The 15,392-nt window shown below is 41.0% G+C and overlaps 1 protein-coding gene across 2 annotated transcripts; it reads right to left on the bottom strand.

Moving 5' to 3' along the window:
• Window positions 1-1,272: 1,272 nt before the first annotated feature.
• On the bottom strand, window positions 1,273-4,772 carry hoxb10a (homeobox B10a). Of its 2 annotated transcripts, none has more exons than XM_042086915.1 (2): window positions 3,739-4,772; window positions 1,273-2,361 (listed from the first exon to the last, which is right to left on the bottom strand). In XM_042086915.1, exons 1-2 carry the CDS (start codon window positions 4,751-4,753, stop codon window positions 2,087-2,089), a joined length of 1,290 nt encoding a protein of 429 aa, XP_041942849.1. In that variant the 5' UTR covers window positions 4,754-4,772; the 3' UTR covers window positions 1,273-2,086. The 2 variants fall into 2 exon arrangements, with proteins under 2 accessions (XP_041942849.1, XP_041942848.1); XM_042086914.1 differs by having other exon boundaries at window positions 1,273-2,364.
• Between the last annotated feature and the right edge of the window lie 10,620 nt (window positions 4,773-15,392).

Raw genomic sequence — 15,392 nt, forward strand, 5'->3', positions numbered from 1 at the left:
GTCTTGTGGATCCTGCTTCGGTTCACTACGCATGGGCTCTGATGCACGTTCCACTGGAGTGATTCAGGCAGTTTCAGGTTCCTGCGATATTAATCGTCCACCCCAACAACTTGAAACTACCTAAATCACACAGTAGCACAGCCCTCCCCGTGTTCAGTGGCAAGACTTTGGACGCAGGCCATTGGAGTTGCCTACCAGACATAAGAACTTGGTGACAACACAAGAGTGAATTTATTAGAACGGATACTTGGTGCTGTCTTCGTAGTGATGAAACCGGCCTATTTCGGGAAATATGTTAAATATAACGGGAAGAAATACAGAAAGTAAAATCAGAGACGTAGTGGAGGCCAAGGAAGGTGGCCTGTGTCGTAGGCTGCTCAGCACACTTGCGCATGTTCATTTCCCCCTTAAGTAATTTGAGAATTCTATACGACAGTGCTGTCTGATACAAGTAATACAATCCTATGGGTGCTCCCTCACTTCTGTTTTGTTGGGGCTATAAAACCCGGCTGTAGAATGCCCCCCATTTCGCTACAGGAACCAGACGGCCTTGTGACGTTGAACATTGTCTCTTCTCAACATGGCCGTTGCCTTCGCGTTGGTTGCACTGCACTACCTCTTTCTCTCAGTGGACTAAGGAATACCATATGCTTCTTCTGTATGACAAACCTAGGGTTGCCCAGTTTGTAAAGTTAAACAAAATCCTGAATGGTATACAAAAATAGCACAAATGCTACATAACTTGCACCTAAATGTTGCACAGTTTCAAAACATACAGGTAAGTTTCAGGTTATGTCGCCATGTCGCAGTGTCCACATCATCTTACATCAGTCACACGTTCACCTAAAACAGCTTATTTGAGTGAGGAATTGAGGAAGGACTGAGCATGATTCTGGCGGACTTGGCAATTAAAGCAACCAGATGCGGAAACATGGACGGCTCCACCATGGCTTTTGAACTTCGACCACTGCTGCATTCAGAATGAGATGAGATAAAGGTTAACCATCAGTTCTAGCTTATAAAATGATTCAAGGAACTTTTTGTATTAGGTATGTTTTTTTCTGCAAACTATTCCTTGAAACATTTGTAGCAACTGACTTAATCACCACAGGCCTAATACATTACAGATTCTGACATTTTATTTTCACATTTATTCATTGAAAGTGTAGGCCTATTCTATTTCATATTGGTGTGATGAGCAACTGGAAGCTGAATTCGATTTAAATGCATTGGGATGTACACAGAGATCTCCAGGTTAAAATCGCCGTCATATCCAGGAAATGTGTCATTCTTTATTCAAAATGCACTGTTAAAAAAACACAAGACAAGACTACCGACCACAAACATCGAAATACATTCAATCATGCTCCTAAAGAACACAAAAACGCTGACCAGAGTTTACAGCAAAATTTACTGAATTCACAACTGCAAAATGTTCGTATATTCAGAGTCAAATGTCTGAAGACTTGCTGTTAAATCCCTTAGCCTATAAAACCCATAAGCTGCTGACTTTGTGCTCCTTGTTAAATGTAGCAATTCGCTTGCAAATACACCTATGTCAACCATGCATCTGAGAATAAATAAAATAGTGCTCACGTGATAAATTAACTTCTGTTTAAGCGTGTTCCAAACTTCAGAAACTGTAAACAGTATATAGTCTTCAAATCGTCAAGGCATTTCTGGCGGTTCCAGCAGAAAAAAGAGGCTACGTCCCATCTATGCAGCCAACATGAAAGATGACTTAACGTATTGTGTTGTAGTGTATAAAGTGCTTTTGCAAGATGTGGCTGAACAAACGAGGACAATATTGAAAATCACATTCTCCATAAATATTCTATCAAAATACATGTTCACGTCCAGTCAACATTGGAGGACAGAAACGTAGGCTACCGTAGGCTACGGTTGTCCCTTCCGATGTTACATCCATTTAGATGTTGTCTGACTCCGTGGCTATCCAACAAAGCATGACAGGATTCCATCAGTAACTAGTTGTTGAATCACATTGCATCGCTTCTGCGAACATTTGTGAGCGTATAGGCAACTGTGTTAGCGAGGCCTGACTTTGAGGTGGAGTAGATGTAATTCTTCAAAGGGGAAAGTGGGATGTAATGTCCCGCGTTCTGTGTTCCCTGGACATTTTTTTCTGCTTCATTCGACGATTCTGAAACCATATTTTCACTTGGCGGTCAGTGAGGTTGACGCTCCGACTGATCTCCAGACGGCGCTCGCGAGTCAGGTACATATTGAAGAGGAACTCCTTCTCTAGCTCCAGGGTTTGATGTTTGGTGTAAGGGCACCGCTTCTTTCTCCCGGCTTTTGCGCACAGCCAGCCACTCGCAGCATTTTTGAATTTCTCGTCATCTGCTGCAAGAGAAGAGACAAGCCAGTGCGGTTGTCATCATTTCATGACAAAAAACAGTGTGACAAGGCTGTGTGTGTGTGTGTGTGTGTGTGTGTGTGTGTGTGTGTGTGTGTGTGTGTGTGTGTGTGTGCCTGCAACTCTTGAACACATATTCCATAATCAACCGCAAATTAAGAAAAGATAAACAGACGATAATGCTTTATAACGGTTGTCATCCAGGAGTACGCAACAGTACACAGGTAATTTCTGTCGACCTTATTTATAACTTTATCCCACAGTATGATTAACCATTCCAGTAAATTCTAGAATCCAAATTATTGCATATTTTTGTGCAGTCCACAGAAAATTGCTTTGGCAGTCCTGGTCTTGTGTTCACATTTAAGATACTTGTTTATACTGCGAAGTCCCTAGTGTTAGCTTGTTTATTGCGATATTTGTATATCGTATAATATTTTTTCATAACAGTGACTGTTCCACTGATCTAGTCTTTATTTGCCAGTCTTGTTGAACTAAACTGTTTAGAGTTATGATTGTGCAGTACAGCCTTAATATGACAATGAGTTAGCAAAAGGCTATGAATAATTCAGACGGAATCATCCTATTGCTCGGTTTTCTTTCGATATATATTATATAGGAATCTTTTTCAAATACACTCATGAAACGGTGTTATTTGAAATAGCAAAATATGCTCTCCTTAATAGCATAGAAATGAAAAGGATCTTTCGCCGAGACGTTCCACTGGGCCAAAGGATTTGCGCAGGTTATAGGCTAACATGTATTTAAAAAGTCGCAGTAAAACGTGTCTGGGCTGAGATTTTCAGAAAGTGATGATTTTACAACATTACCATATGTGACAACACACTATGACGTCAATGTGAAATAGAGAGTTTTGGAACAGACTGGAGCCTAGGACAAGGCCTTTCTATAATTCTAAAACAATTTAGTTTGCAGTAACGCGTTTAGATGTTTATGAATCAGAAAAAAATACATTTAGACTCGACTGGTGTTAGGCCCTGCGCTATGCTACCACACACCATTGCACACCTGGTAGACTACAGTCCCTATGCCTCACAAAGGCGCCTTCCGCTTTTTTGATGTTCCTAAGGGCGCACCGTAAAAAGGAGCAATTTAGTTCGACTGAGGCAATTCAGTGCAATAAATTAATTTGAGACTGGGCTCCTTTCAAGCCGCGCCTTGCCCTTCCTTTTAAATTGCCTTTTGTTGAAAACATCACCTAGTTTTAGTCGCAAAGAAGCGTAATTCCCTGAGGCTATTGCCACGGACGTCGTTTTATTTCCCTCAAGATTTTTAGGACCTTTCTCTGAGTGAAAGAGAGAGAGAAACTCTAACATCATTCACTCTGCCTGTTCACCCACCTTGTGTATCCTGTCTAGGCGTTTTTTCAGCCTTGGAGTAATCTGTGAGTGGGTTGTCTTGTCGTAAACAAGAGTCTGCGTCGTCTGTGTTGGTCTGACTACCGTTGAGCGTCATGCTGCTGCTGCTATTGCTCCGGTGACTTCGACATTCACTGTTGTCGATCACTAAGTTATCGCTAACAAGCTTGCCATCAGAGTCTGGGCAGGACTGCGCAGGGAAATTCAGGCTGTACAACTGGCAAGACTCTGCAAGGGGCGCAATCGGCGAGCTGGTCGGATGCAACTCCTGGTCGCCGCCGTACTCGTGAAGTTTGGGACCTTGGTAGGATGTGTCCGTGCGAAAGTAGCCCTGAATGGGACCAGCGCCGCCGCCATTCATGGAGCTCATTCCTGTCATGAGTCTCGTGAAGGTTGGGACGTCTGTTAGCGGTCTGGAAAGCTCGTCCGGTTCCAGGGGGAAATAGGAGGAGTCATCTATGCCTTTGGAAGCGCCAAAGGGGCACGCGCTCACCTGCGGAACGCGGACGGGGCTCAAGCGAGGTTCCCTCCAGATCATCTCTCCTTGATGGAATTGGTGCCGCGGCAGAGCCACTGAGTTCTGTGGCTGTGACGGTTGCTGATGGTTCATTGTTCCGGGGAGGGTCGGCTCTGGCACGGGAGCCCAGTCCGGTTGGACTTGGCCGGCTGGGCTGGTGTGGACCGCTTGATAGACGACACAGAGGGGGGGTTTAGGACCAAGGCTCATGAAAGAGTTAACCGTGGACACCGTGAAAACGGATCTTTCGGAGCATGACATTGCGAGGGCATGTTTTGGCGAAGCCGTAAGGGTGGTTCTCAATTGGCTTTTCAACCAGAAAAGCATTCTTGAGGTGCTCCTGTTAGGGGTCCAATAGCGGCTGGGGTTCATGGGCAAGCTCCTCCCCTTGCGGCGCTGGTTTAATTCAAGTGCTTGCCAGGGTCTCCCTGCCAGACCCTCCAGTATAATTGATTTCTTAAAATATGTTACAGATTTCATTTCTTTCAGAGAATACTATTTGACATTGATCACATAAAGGCTCGATTTTCTTGCAGAGGCTATGTCAACTGCAGACCCTGGAGGAAACTGTTTTTTGTCCACGTTCTACCATCATCTACTTAGCCAGTGTATTCGAAAGTGTGAAATCATCTAATGTCTCTTAGTAAGGTCTTATGAGAAACGCACCATGGGCATAATATCACGGAAAGAAGTGACTTTGGACTGTAGGTTATCCCCACTCCTTGTACCTCCAAGTTAAATCTCTTTCACAAGGGTTTGTGTGTAAAAGACAATGTAATGGATCACAAGGTAAATTCCTATATAACGTCAGGTTCTGTAGCCTACGAAGAATAAATCGGTTGAAGGTACAACTTCCAGCTACTACAGTTGTGATTCCTGTGTGCAAACATGGCCTGATGTGCCAACCAAATTACACAAACTGCACAGGTACTACTAGAATATTGTGGATGACAATGACTCCTAAATAAGACATTTTATTGGGAGTAAAATGGGTGAAAATTCCCTAGCAAAATATCGAGACGGGCTTAAAATGTAAACAAATCCGAATATGCTTTAATTATTCAAATGCTGTTTATATTATTGAGTGTATATCTCTAATTGTTCACGAGAAATGTCTTCTACACATCTGCTATATTTTTATCACAGAAAAGATAATGCCATGACGCTATAGGCCTACAACACACATTTGTTTTAAAAGAAATTCCAGCAACTTTATCACTGTAAAGTAAACAGTTCCATCAACCATGGCAACCTGATTTTGTAGGCTTAATGAATCTCTCCAAAATGTAACATGCATTGCAATTCTAACGTTGGATTCGTATGTAGGCCTAAACTATGCACAATATGATCTTATGGGCCTACACATTTCTTCGAATTCGCAAACTTGGAATCTTTTATTGGCGATTATCAATTCTGGTACAAACTCAAGTTTAACTCTGGGAATAAGAATGAGATCCCATTCCCTTGATTAAATTAGGCTACAAACATCTACGTTATTGACAAACCCACGGCTTTTAGACTAAGTTATAGGAATCATTTATTGGAATTGGCAATAGCCTAGGTTAGCCTACTAAAGCAAGAAAATATTAACTGAGAACAAACGACTATAGTCTTGTCCACAAATTAATTTAAATTAAAATATATAAACGTATGCATGTGGGTTTATAGGACAAAGCAATTTCTCACTGCTGGAATAATTTCACAAATGAAGGCCATGGGCGTTTTAGTCCTGCATATAAGACTGCGCCTCATTGCCTGAGATAGTGTGCAGTAGGCTAGGCCTAGTTTTGCAAATATTGGCGACTATTAATATGTTCATAAAATACCAGACACCGATCATTTTATCAAATGCACGCATATTCTAACGATGCAAATCTATATTTTGAAAGTGAACTTAAACGAACCTAGTTTTCGTTGTGACCTCTAGATGTCAGTGTGCCGCTAAGCATATGACACGGCCTGTCCCAAGGTTAAGTAAGAAAATTTCAGCATTTGTTGGTATGTTGGACTACCACTTAATTAATTCGTTGTACAAATGTAAGCGATTATGTGTAGGGCTATAGATTGTTTTACTATTTAATTCCTATGCTTTTCATTGCTTCAGTGCTGCAGAGTAGGCATATATGCCACATGCCAGACAAAGCAGAGACGGCAAAAACCTGTTTATGAGGTTTTAAAAGCACTCTGTACTCTTATGCAACATGCTAAAGACATTTATTGGAAACGTGAATATGGCTAGCCAGCTTGTTTAGGTGATTTTTCTTCTGTTATGGAAATGTATCTGTTCTCTCTTTTCGATTATTTTCTAACATTAAACTTGTGCTGTAATGGCGGATATGCGTAACCTAGGCTATTAGAGAAATTGCTAAACGACTGACCAAACGGTAGAACTGGAGTAAGCTTATACAATTAACTCATCAAGTATATGAGAGAACAACTTTTGAACTATTCGTCAATTAAAGGCCAACACAATTAGGCTACTCAACAATCTGACCAACAGGCCCTGTATTTTTTGTGATTTTAAATAATTGTGTATGCGAAGTGGCAATGCGAACGAGAATATTTACTTTAAACATAAAGGATCTGTATAAGGGAAGCTGAGCAAACTCAAGAATTATTATAAAAAAAAAAAATAGGCCTTCATATCTCGTGTCTTTTCAAATGAGGCCTTTTGTAGCCTAAGAACAAAACACTCATTGCCAAGCAGGTAAAGAATAATCTGGTAGTCTAAGTCATACTGAATAGGCCTGGCAGAGTTTGAAAAACTTACCTGTGAGAAAATGTGCGCGAAATATCATCTATATCCGTTTAAAATATAGCCCACCATAGTAGGCTATGTTGGGGTGGGGGGTGTACCCCGTCCATGAATATTCTTTAGATGAATATCAGTTCCATAGTTCCAATGTGAGTTGAGCCAGTGCGTCTTTGGCCTTCGACGTCTTCCGAACTATCACGCGCGCCACAGTTTTGACGTTGACAGCGTCAACCTCTGCCGGCTGTTTACTTTTTGTCTAGTGAAGCACAGCACTAAAGCCATTAAACATTTGCAGTGTAGGCTGCAGCTTTGAAGGGCGTCGTCTGTGAAGGACCGCAGTCTCCCCTTACCCTCATATCGCTGTTGCCTTTTTAATTTGTCATACAGAGAAATGCAGTTCAGAGAGCAGACAACGGAAAACGGGTGCATTTTATATGTAGGCCTATTCTTCGCATTCCTTCTCCATAATCACAAACAGAATCTCTGGCCTCTGCAAATGGTGAGCCGATCTTCGGTCAGACTCGTATAACTGTATCCATGACAACGGAGCCCCTCGGCTGCTGTAAAGTTTTACTGCAGGAGAGCCTCTAAATGCCGTGCCTCTAGTTTGGTTAAAAACAAAATCCGTCCCATAGTTTTCATGCTAGCACAATGCTTTATTTTGCACTTTGGTCGAAGAGCACTTTTACGCGTGAAGATCTTTTTTTCCATCCTCCTTGAAACTTTAATTTGTAGGCATGTGCTTATTCCTCGTGTAGCCTAGGATTAAGCGTGGCCCAGGCCTATACCCTATCTATTGTAGCCTAGTGGTATAACTAGGCTATAGGTTAGAGATAGTTTAGATAGCAGATATTGTAAGCATAAGGTAGCCACAATCATAGAGAAACTATAGGAAATAAAACAAAACGTTTAGTCTCCTCGAAAATTCATTGTAGGCCTAGGCCTACCCTCCACAATATCCAAAATGTAGACAAAGTAGTTTAGGATAAAGAAATTGCCGTCAAAGGTTTGAGGATGAAATGAGTCATGGCCAGATCTTAATGTCTTCGTGGTTCCTTTTTTAACAGAGGGAGTGACTGTTACGCACGACTCGAAATCTAACATTTTAGGCTGATGTGCCGTGCGTAATAAAAAGGCCCAGTCTTTAGATATTATCCTATTCAAACGTAAATTTAGACAGCGTATGTAGGCCTACTTGAGTGAGGAACAGAGAAGTAGCCTAGTCCATGGACAAGGTAGCCTAATCGGTTTGTAGTGAAGCTAGGCTACATTACAGATGGAAAGTATTTGCAGACCAGATGTTTTGTTAATCCTGTCACGTCTTTGATACAGGAAAACTTAAATCTTCGCTATTCAATCATCAAACGTGACTCGGATAAGGACTATAAGCCTCGTGTAGACGACAAATCCAAAGATAGAGCGAAAGCTCTGCAAATAGTCAGACGTTCATATAGCCAACTACAATTTCCCTAAATGAACCCGCACATTTGTGAGGAAAGAGGGCGAAAATGTTATAGGCCTAAATAGAGAATTATTTTTAAAGCAGCATTTGGACATGGGACCAAGTCTGTGCGCAAATCCAGTTACTAATAAGCAAGGAGGGTATTATGTTTTTTTTTTTTTTTTTAAATACAGTATTGCCCTCATTATTGTTTATCCGAAAAATATATCAGAATATAATTTTGAGTAACCTATATTGCCACCAGACCAAACATAAACTAAAACTGACATATTAGGCATAGCTTAAATAGTTTAGCTTTGGAGGTAATTATAGAAGCTGTTAGTTCTGACGAAAACATAATGCTATTTATTTATTCATTCATTAATTTTATTGGCCTGACAAAATAATTTTTCATTAAAGGAAATTATAAAGGATTCAATTACATTGCACTGCCTTTTAATGGGAGAATTAAAATAGATCACAATCTTGACACTGGTTTTGTTTTAGCTTATACCTACTAATAACAGAAAAGGCATGGGGATCCAGATGGCATTGTACGGGTAAACAAGTTTCCAATTAATTAAACTAGCTTGCCTATGTTCCTCTCCGAATTCCAACGTCTTGGCTTAATTAATATTTGCAATACACAGTTCTGCACATGCTCTGGTAGGCTGCATCTGGCAAATATGTAATTAAATGCATGTGAACCTGAGACCGGCTGAAGCAGAAAATAATGGAGTCTCCACAAGGTTGTGAAATTAGTTTGATATTGCTTCCTGCTAATCTCATTCAATTATGTCAACTGTTGTGTGTTCATACGTGCGTTATCTTTTCAGTTCTGTTTCAATATGTATTTACCTGTAGTCCAACTGGCTGTGGCTAAGTAGCATTGCTATGTAAGTGTATTATACCATTTTACTGCTGTCAAAATGTTATGGTCCCTTTCGAGATTCCCATGTGATACTCAGTCTCCTAAAATAACATTTAAGTGATGGTGCAATGTGCTACCATTTCATCCAACTGCAAAAGAAGCTAAAGTAACAGAATTACTGTGGGACCGGATACCCCATCCTCTAGCAAGCTGGAAGCTTTGCTGAACATTTTATGATTTTGGCTCATATTTCTGGATACGTCAGGGTGACCAGCTATGAATAGACCATTTGATAGGGCATGGCATGCTTTACTTCACTGCTCATTTTTATATTAATATCAATATATTAATACAATAACGTTGTATCAGTCATTTCCAACCTCAGTCTATTCTTATGTAGCATTCTGAACACAGCAGATTCTATAGCTGACGTTTTCCTGTTTTGACTTTGGTGCACACCAAACCAAGACCAGCCCTTGGATCCTTGGGTGTCAGACTTTATTTCCTTAATGCTGTCAGTCATGTTTGTGTCATGGGTGAATAATAGCAGATTGTTGTGCTGGCATGCAGTCTCACTGTGGCAGTGGTGAGTGGCTGTGGGCTCACGAACATAGTTGGAATGTCAGAATTGAGAGCCTGCATTCCGAAGCACTTTGCTCACTTGGGTCTCCACTTAACTGCACTATTCCTTCATTAGGTTTGGTATCATTCATAAGGGATTTCTTCTTCCACTGTCATTTTAAGGGATGTTTCATATATGGAGCAGTTCAGTGTGCTTCAATAATGTGTGTGTGTGTGTGTGTGTGTGTGTCAGTGTGTGTCAGAGAGAGAGAGAGAGAGAGAGAGAGAGAGAGAGAGAGAGTGTGTGTGTGTGTGTGTGTGTGTGTCTGAGAGAGAGAGAGAGAGAGAGAAAGAAAAAGAGAGAGACTGCATTTGTGTGTGTATTGTGGGCCACTCCAGTGTGTGCGCGTGTGTGTGTGTGTGTCGCTGGGGGATGGTTAGTTGAGTGTCACTGTTAAATCCATTTTAGGATCTACTGCAAGCCGCTGGCCACCATTCAATAACTGAAATGTAGATGGTGCTAAAGTGCCTCATTCCTGTTCCCATTTGCATACACAGTCCTACATACTTTTCTTCATTAGCTATGTCATAAGGAGATGCAGGAATACAACAGCACTTAAATTAAATTAATTTCATTTAAATTCATTGACAGTTACAGAGTTAATGCATATTGGTATGGAATTATTTTAGTTGAGTTGAAAATAAACACATTCTGTTCCAATAAAGCATTTAAAGGGTTTTGTTTGTTATTGTGTGATTAATTTTGCTAATTAAAATGGCCTTTTACACAATATGGTGTAATCTCATTCAAGTCCAATGCCTGTGCTTTCAGCTAATACAGCTAATATTAATCAACAGTCAGCAAGCAGTCCTAAGATAAGCAAAGTAAGCAGTCTCAAGATGAAACCAAGAAATAAATGTCGTGTGAAAGCAAATGCACACATTACTGCTTTTGTTGCCGTTGTTTTTCATTTGCAAGGCCAAACAAGCTCTTCCTGGCAAAGAAACTTCCGGATGAGGTAAGCTGAACTTTGACCTCCCCTCTTTGTCACTCTGCAGCCTCCTGCTTTATAGGTTATACCTTAAATTGAGTTGGATCGGAGCCTTGTAAGCCAAATTAATTGGTGGTTTTATTACGATTGCCCGGCTTGCTTTACATCTGAATCATTTCAGAGCTCCTTCAGATGTAAATTGATTTTTTTTCTATTATTGTCTGACGCTGAGTCTGAGAGTTTAGCAAGAGATCCGGCCACAGTGGAGTGGCTCCCCTTTAGATTCATGCTATCATTCAGGCCAGTGCCACCAGATGGAATATTCCACATGGAATGTTACGGCGGGTAAAATCAGTTCCTGCCATTCTATTATATGTACAAATTCATATGTTCAACACATATAATATAATAATATAATATAATATAATCATACATTAATAATATGAACATAAATCTGTGCATTGGTATAGAAAATAATTCAAGATATCAAAGTCAAAGTAGGTTGTGCAACATCTGCATGTGCTTTCTGGATATACCTTTGTGTGGCTATATTCCCATGGTTCCATGTGATCATGCAATGCATTCAGAGTAGCGTAGAGAGAGGTGGGCATGATGATGCCAACTGGGCAGGGATATATGGTGGCATCGGGTGAGTAAAGGAGCACAAACAGACTTACAGTATCTAGTTAAAAATTGTCATAGCTTAGTCTAGGGTGCAATTTGGGTTTAATATTTTTACATGATCACATAAGATAGAAAATTATATGGCCTTGTATACAATGTATTCTAGTTATAAATAGTTTGTAGTAGCTAGTAGTTAAGCACTATGCTAGTTCGAAACTATATGCCTCAGATAACTGTGTGAGTGAATTATTTAATTTACAAGTTGAGTTGTATATGAGAAACATTAAGTAACTGATTAATGCAAAGGCAATATTTTGTCAGAATAAATAAAATAAAAAATACAGCTTCTTTCTATGAATTAGATGCGAGTCCCCTTATGTGCCTTTAGTGTCCAGACTTGTGCTATATAAATGTTCTCATTCATTCATTGTATTTCCGGTATTTAGCATTTTCTATAAATATCACCAGCCTAGTGATGTCACATTAGTCTTCTTCAGCTCTCCTAACACCCTAGCACCCTCAGATGCTTGCGACCAAGCGAGCAGCCGATCCGTCCCCGGTCTGGTCCCGTACCCCCTTCTTTCTAAGATACCATCCTGGTTTTTCATCAAGCTCATATTTAACACATGTACGGCTGTGCTAAAAGAGGTGTGAAGATTTTCTTCCCGGGGGGGCGGGGTTCCTCTTTGCCATCTCAGAGCTGACGGCACATGTGTTGGTGTCTGTCTTTTGCATGTTCCTGAACATATGCCAGACAACGGGGTTGGGATAGAATCACTCTGATGCCGCTAAGGATTTCATAAAGACTTGCCAAATATGGACTATCAAAAAAAATACTAATGAGTTCAGTCAAGGAAATATGGATGGGGGGAGCAACAACATCAAAGCCATTCTACTAGCCTTCACCACCACATTGCAGTCATTACCATTTTACATTCAGATTCCCAATATGCCCTTCGCCAAAAAAACATCTCACATTTCACAAGCACTACTCTGAGAAATACATGCACTACCAGGGTCACGGTTATGGATTATGGGATGTTTGCTGCCATGGTTTCTACCTCTGCCTCCTTATTAAGCCCTTTGTCTCTTGTCTGACGGACAGTAACTGACTGACGGCAGCTAGTTGATTTGCTAGGTGTGAGGATGGGAGTCTGTGATGTCTGCCCACAGTGTGGAGAACGTGGGAGCCTGGTTTCACACCTTCCCAGGCCCTGAGTGGGGTGTGATTTAGGGGGCTCTGGGTTGAGTGTGTATGACCACATGTACCCCGAGAGAGAAAGAGAGTGAGAGAGAAAGAGAGAAAAAAAAAAAGACCACACCTGCAGACCGACAGCTGCTATCCTGTCTCGTGTCTAGACGCAGACACCACCAAAACTGGCAGAATATGAGGCATGCGGCATGAACATAAAGTAGATGCCTCTTGCTCAGTCCTTGAAAACAACTTTAACGGTTAGCAGTTTCAGTTTAGCTAAAAAGAAGTTTGCCTTAAATAAAAGTATCAACAAAATACTAAGCAAAAGATGTCAGCATCATGCCAGTGGTGGTATTAATAATGCTGTAACGAAGCACAATCATTAGTTTGTCATCTTCGAAAATCTCTTTTATTGAAAACATTCACGTCACATCGAGTGAGCTTTTCCCACAATCTGTTTCTCATTTTGGCCCATGGCGTCCAAACACAGCGGCGTGTGGGATCCTTCCCTCATACTCCACGGCATTGCACAACTAGGAAGCGCCCTCCAGTGTGGCTGCGAGAAGCTAACACTACAGCTAAAACGGATGAGGTGGCTAAATGTTAGGGTGTGATTTAAACTTGTGCACTGAAGGAGGGGTTTGGGGGCGAGTGGTTGGATGAGATCAGGCCCTGGAGTTTTTGTCTGGTTGGAGCACCAAGAGAACACACAGGAAAACAGACTTAGGACGGCTGGCGCCACAGAACTGAAGTACTCTCAACCAGTAGGAAAATATGGCTGTCAGGTCCTTGAGAAAGGGTCCTTAACTGAGAAAATGCTGCAGGGACTTTGCCCTCACTCTTTTTCCTCTGTCTCTCTTTATTCTCTCTCTCTCTCTCTTCAATTTTCCAATGTCTTTTTCCTTCTCTGTTTGTTTCTCCTGCACTATTTGTACTGCTGCCATCACCCCCACCCCCTCCCCTCATCACATGCGGTCCAAGTTGTCTATTTAAATTAAAACTGATACACTGTTGATGTGCCGGTCCCAGAATATGCCATATTGCCGTGAAAAACACTTGTTAGATTTGGAAGAAACACACTGATAATTCAACAAAGTATGTGGCATGACGGCCAGAGTTGCTAAGATGTTGGCAGAAACAAAGTCATACCAGACCTGTCTGAAATGATCTTCTATAATGACTGTTTGCATGCTGATGCAATAGAGAGGATTTTGTAGTGGTTGTGTGTTACAGTTCTGGGCCACCCCGTTGGCAATAACATGTTATTCAAATTGGAAGGTGCCTCATTATGTGACAGGACCAGGTGGGTTTAAACCTGTCTATATTCAAACTAACTTTGTCAGAAGAAATCGCCTGCCTTGCACTCTATTCGACTCTCCATGTTATGTCATATATCCGTCAACAGATGGCGATGTTGTACAACTTTGCGCAAGGACCGCTGAACTGTCTTCGAGGATGTTCGCAGATCAGGATGGATGGATGGATGGATGGATAGATAGATAGATAGATAGATAGATACTTTGAACACACACTTTGCACAACTGTAGGCACAATTCACTGCACAGCACTCTTTTTGCGGAACTGTAAACACAACTCACTGCTTTACACTCAATTTCCAAATGAGCAACACACTCCTGGCAAATCATACACATGTATGGCTATTATTTACACTATTTTGCCAACTCTCTGGCACACTGTCTCATGTGAAAAGATAATTAGTTCATTAGTTTTTTATTCAGACCATCAGTGTGTAGTTGGCACATTGTGTGCTTATTATTGTGATGGCTTGTGTTTACTGTTTGATACGAAAACATAATTTTTACGAAGGTGTGAAGAGTTAAGCAAGGTGTGTTAGCTTTTGCAAGAGAACTACAATGTTTTGCTGATTGGGTGAAAGGTTTTCCTATTTGTGTGTAGAGTTTTGCAAAAAAAAGCCATAGTTACAAAAAATGTGCTTAAGCAATCAGAAAAAAACTAACTGAAATTGCACAAATCTCAACGTCCCTTGGAAAGGAACTATCGTCTGTTTCGAAAACACTTGCAGGTCTCTTATCTGTTAACCTTGACCTCGACAGTGACTGTTTTACATGGTGGGTGCTAAAACAAGGATTTCTATAGTGCATGTCCAACAACTGGCAAACGCATAATATTAATCATGTACAGTGCATGTACTGGCATAATAGGTAAGATGCAAGTCTTGAAAAGGTTGCAAATCATATGGCCTTTCTACGCCTTATGAATATTCATATGAAATTAGTTATAATGAGTGATGAATAATCGCAAATGTAAGAAAATACATGATGATGGCAGGCTATAACAATTACAAAAGAAAAAAAGAAAAAAAGAAATTAAACAGTGACCATGTGAATCGGCTAAATGACCAACTGTGTTGGAAAATGCCCAGGCACTTTCCAACTGTACAATATGGAAAGGTGGGCCAATTCTAGAACCTATCCAACTCTATTTTCGTTTATATATAACATTGGACAGCCAGGCTTTATCATTGGACATGGGTGAAGTCTTTTATAGTTGTGTATTTCAGTGAGTTTTTACTGCCACCAACAGACAATTAAGTTAAGGAACACACGCTCGGTGTCCCGGGTGCCTATCAGAGCGAGAACAATTCAATAAAGGGACTTCCTGTAAAAATGAGAGGCTGATGCAGTCACCGAGACACCGC

Source organism: Alosa sapidissima, chromosome 3, assembly GCF_018492685.1.
Source record: "Alosa sapidissima isolate fAloSap1 chromosome 3, fAloSap1.pri, whole genome shotgun sequence".
In the NCBI taxonomy this organism is placed as follows: Eukaryota; Metazoa; Chordata; class Actinopteri; order Clupeiformes; family Clupeidae; genus Alosa; species Alosa sapidissima.

What these genes read in the sequence shown, in the direction of transcription:
- hoxb10a (XM_042086914.1), bottom strand. Translation starts at nt 4,753, where the DNA reads ATGAAATCTGTAACATATTTTAAGAAATCAATTATACTGGAGGGTCTG. An exon ending in GCCTAGACAGGATACACAAG is followed by an intron (nt 2,365 to 3,738) that starts GTGGGTGAACAG and finishes CTTCTCTTGCAG; the next exon opens with CAGATGACGAGAAATTCAAA.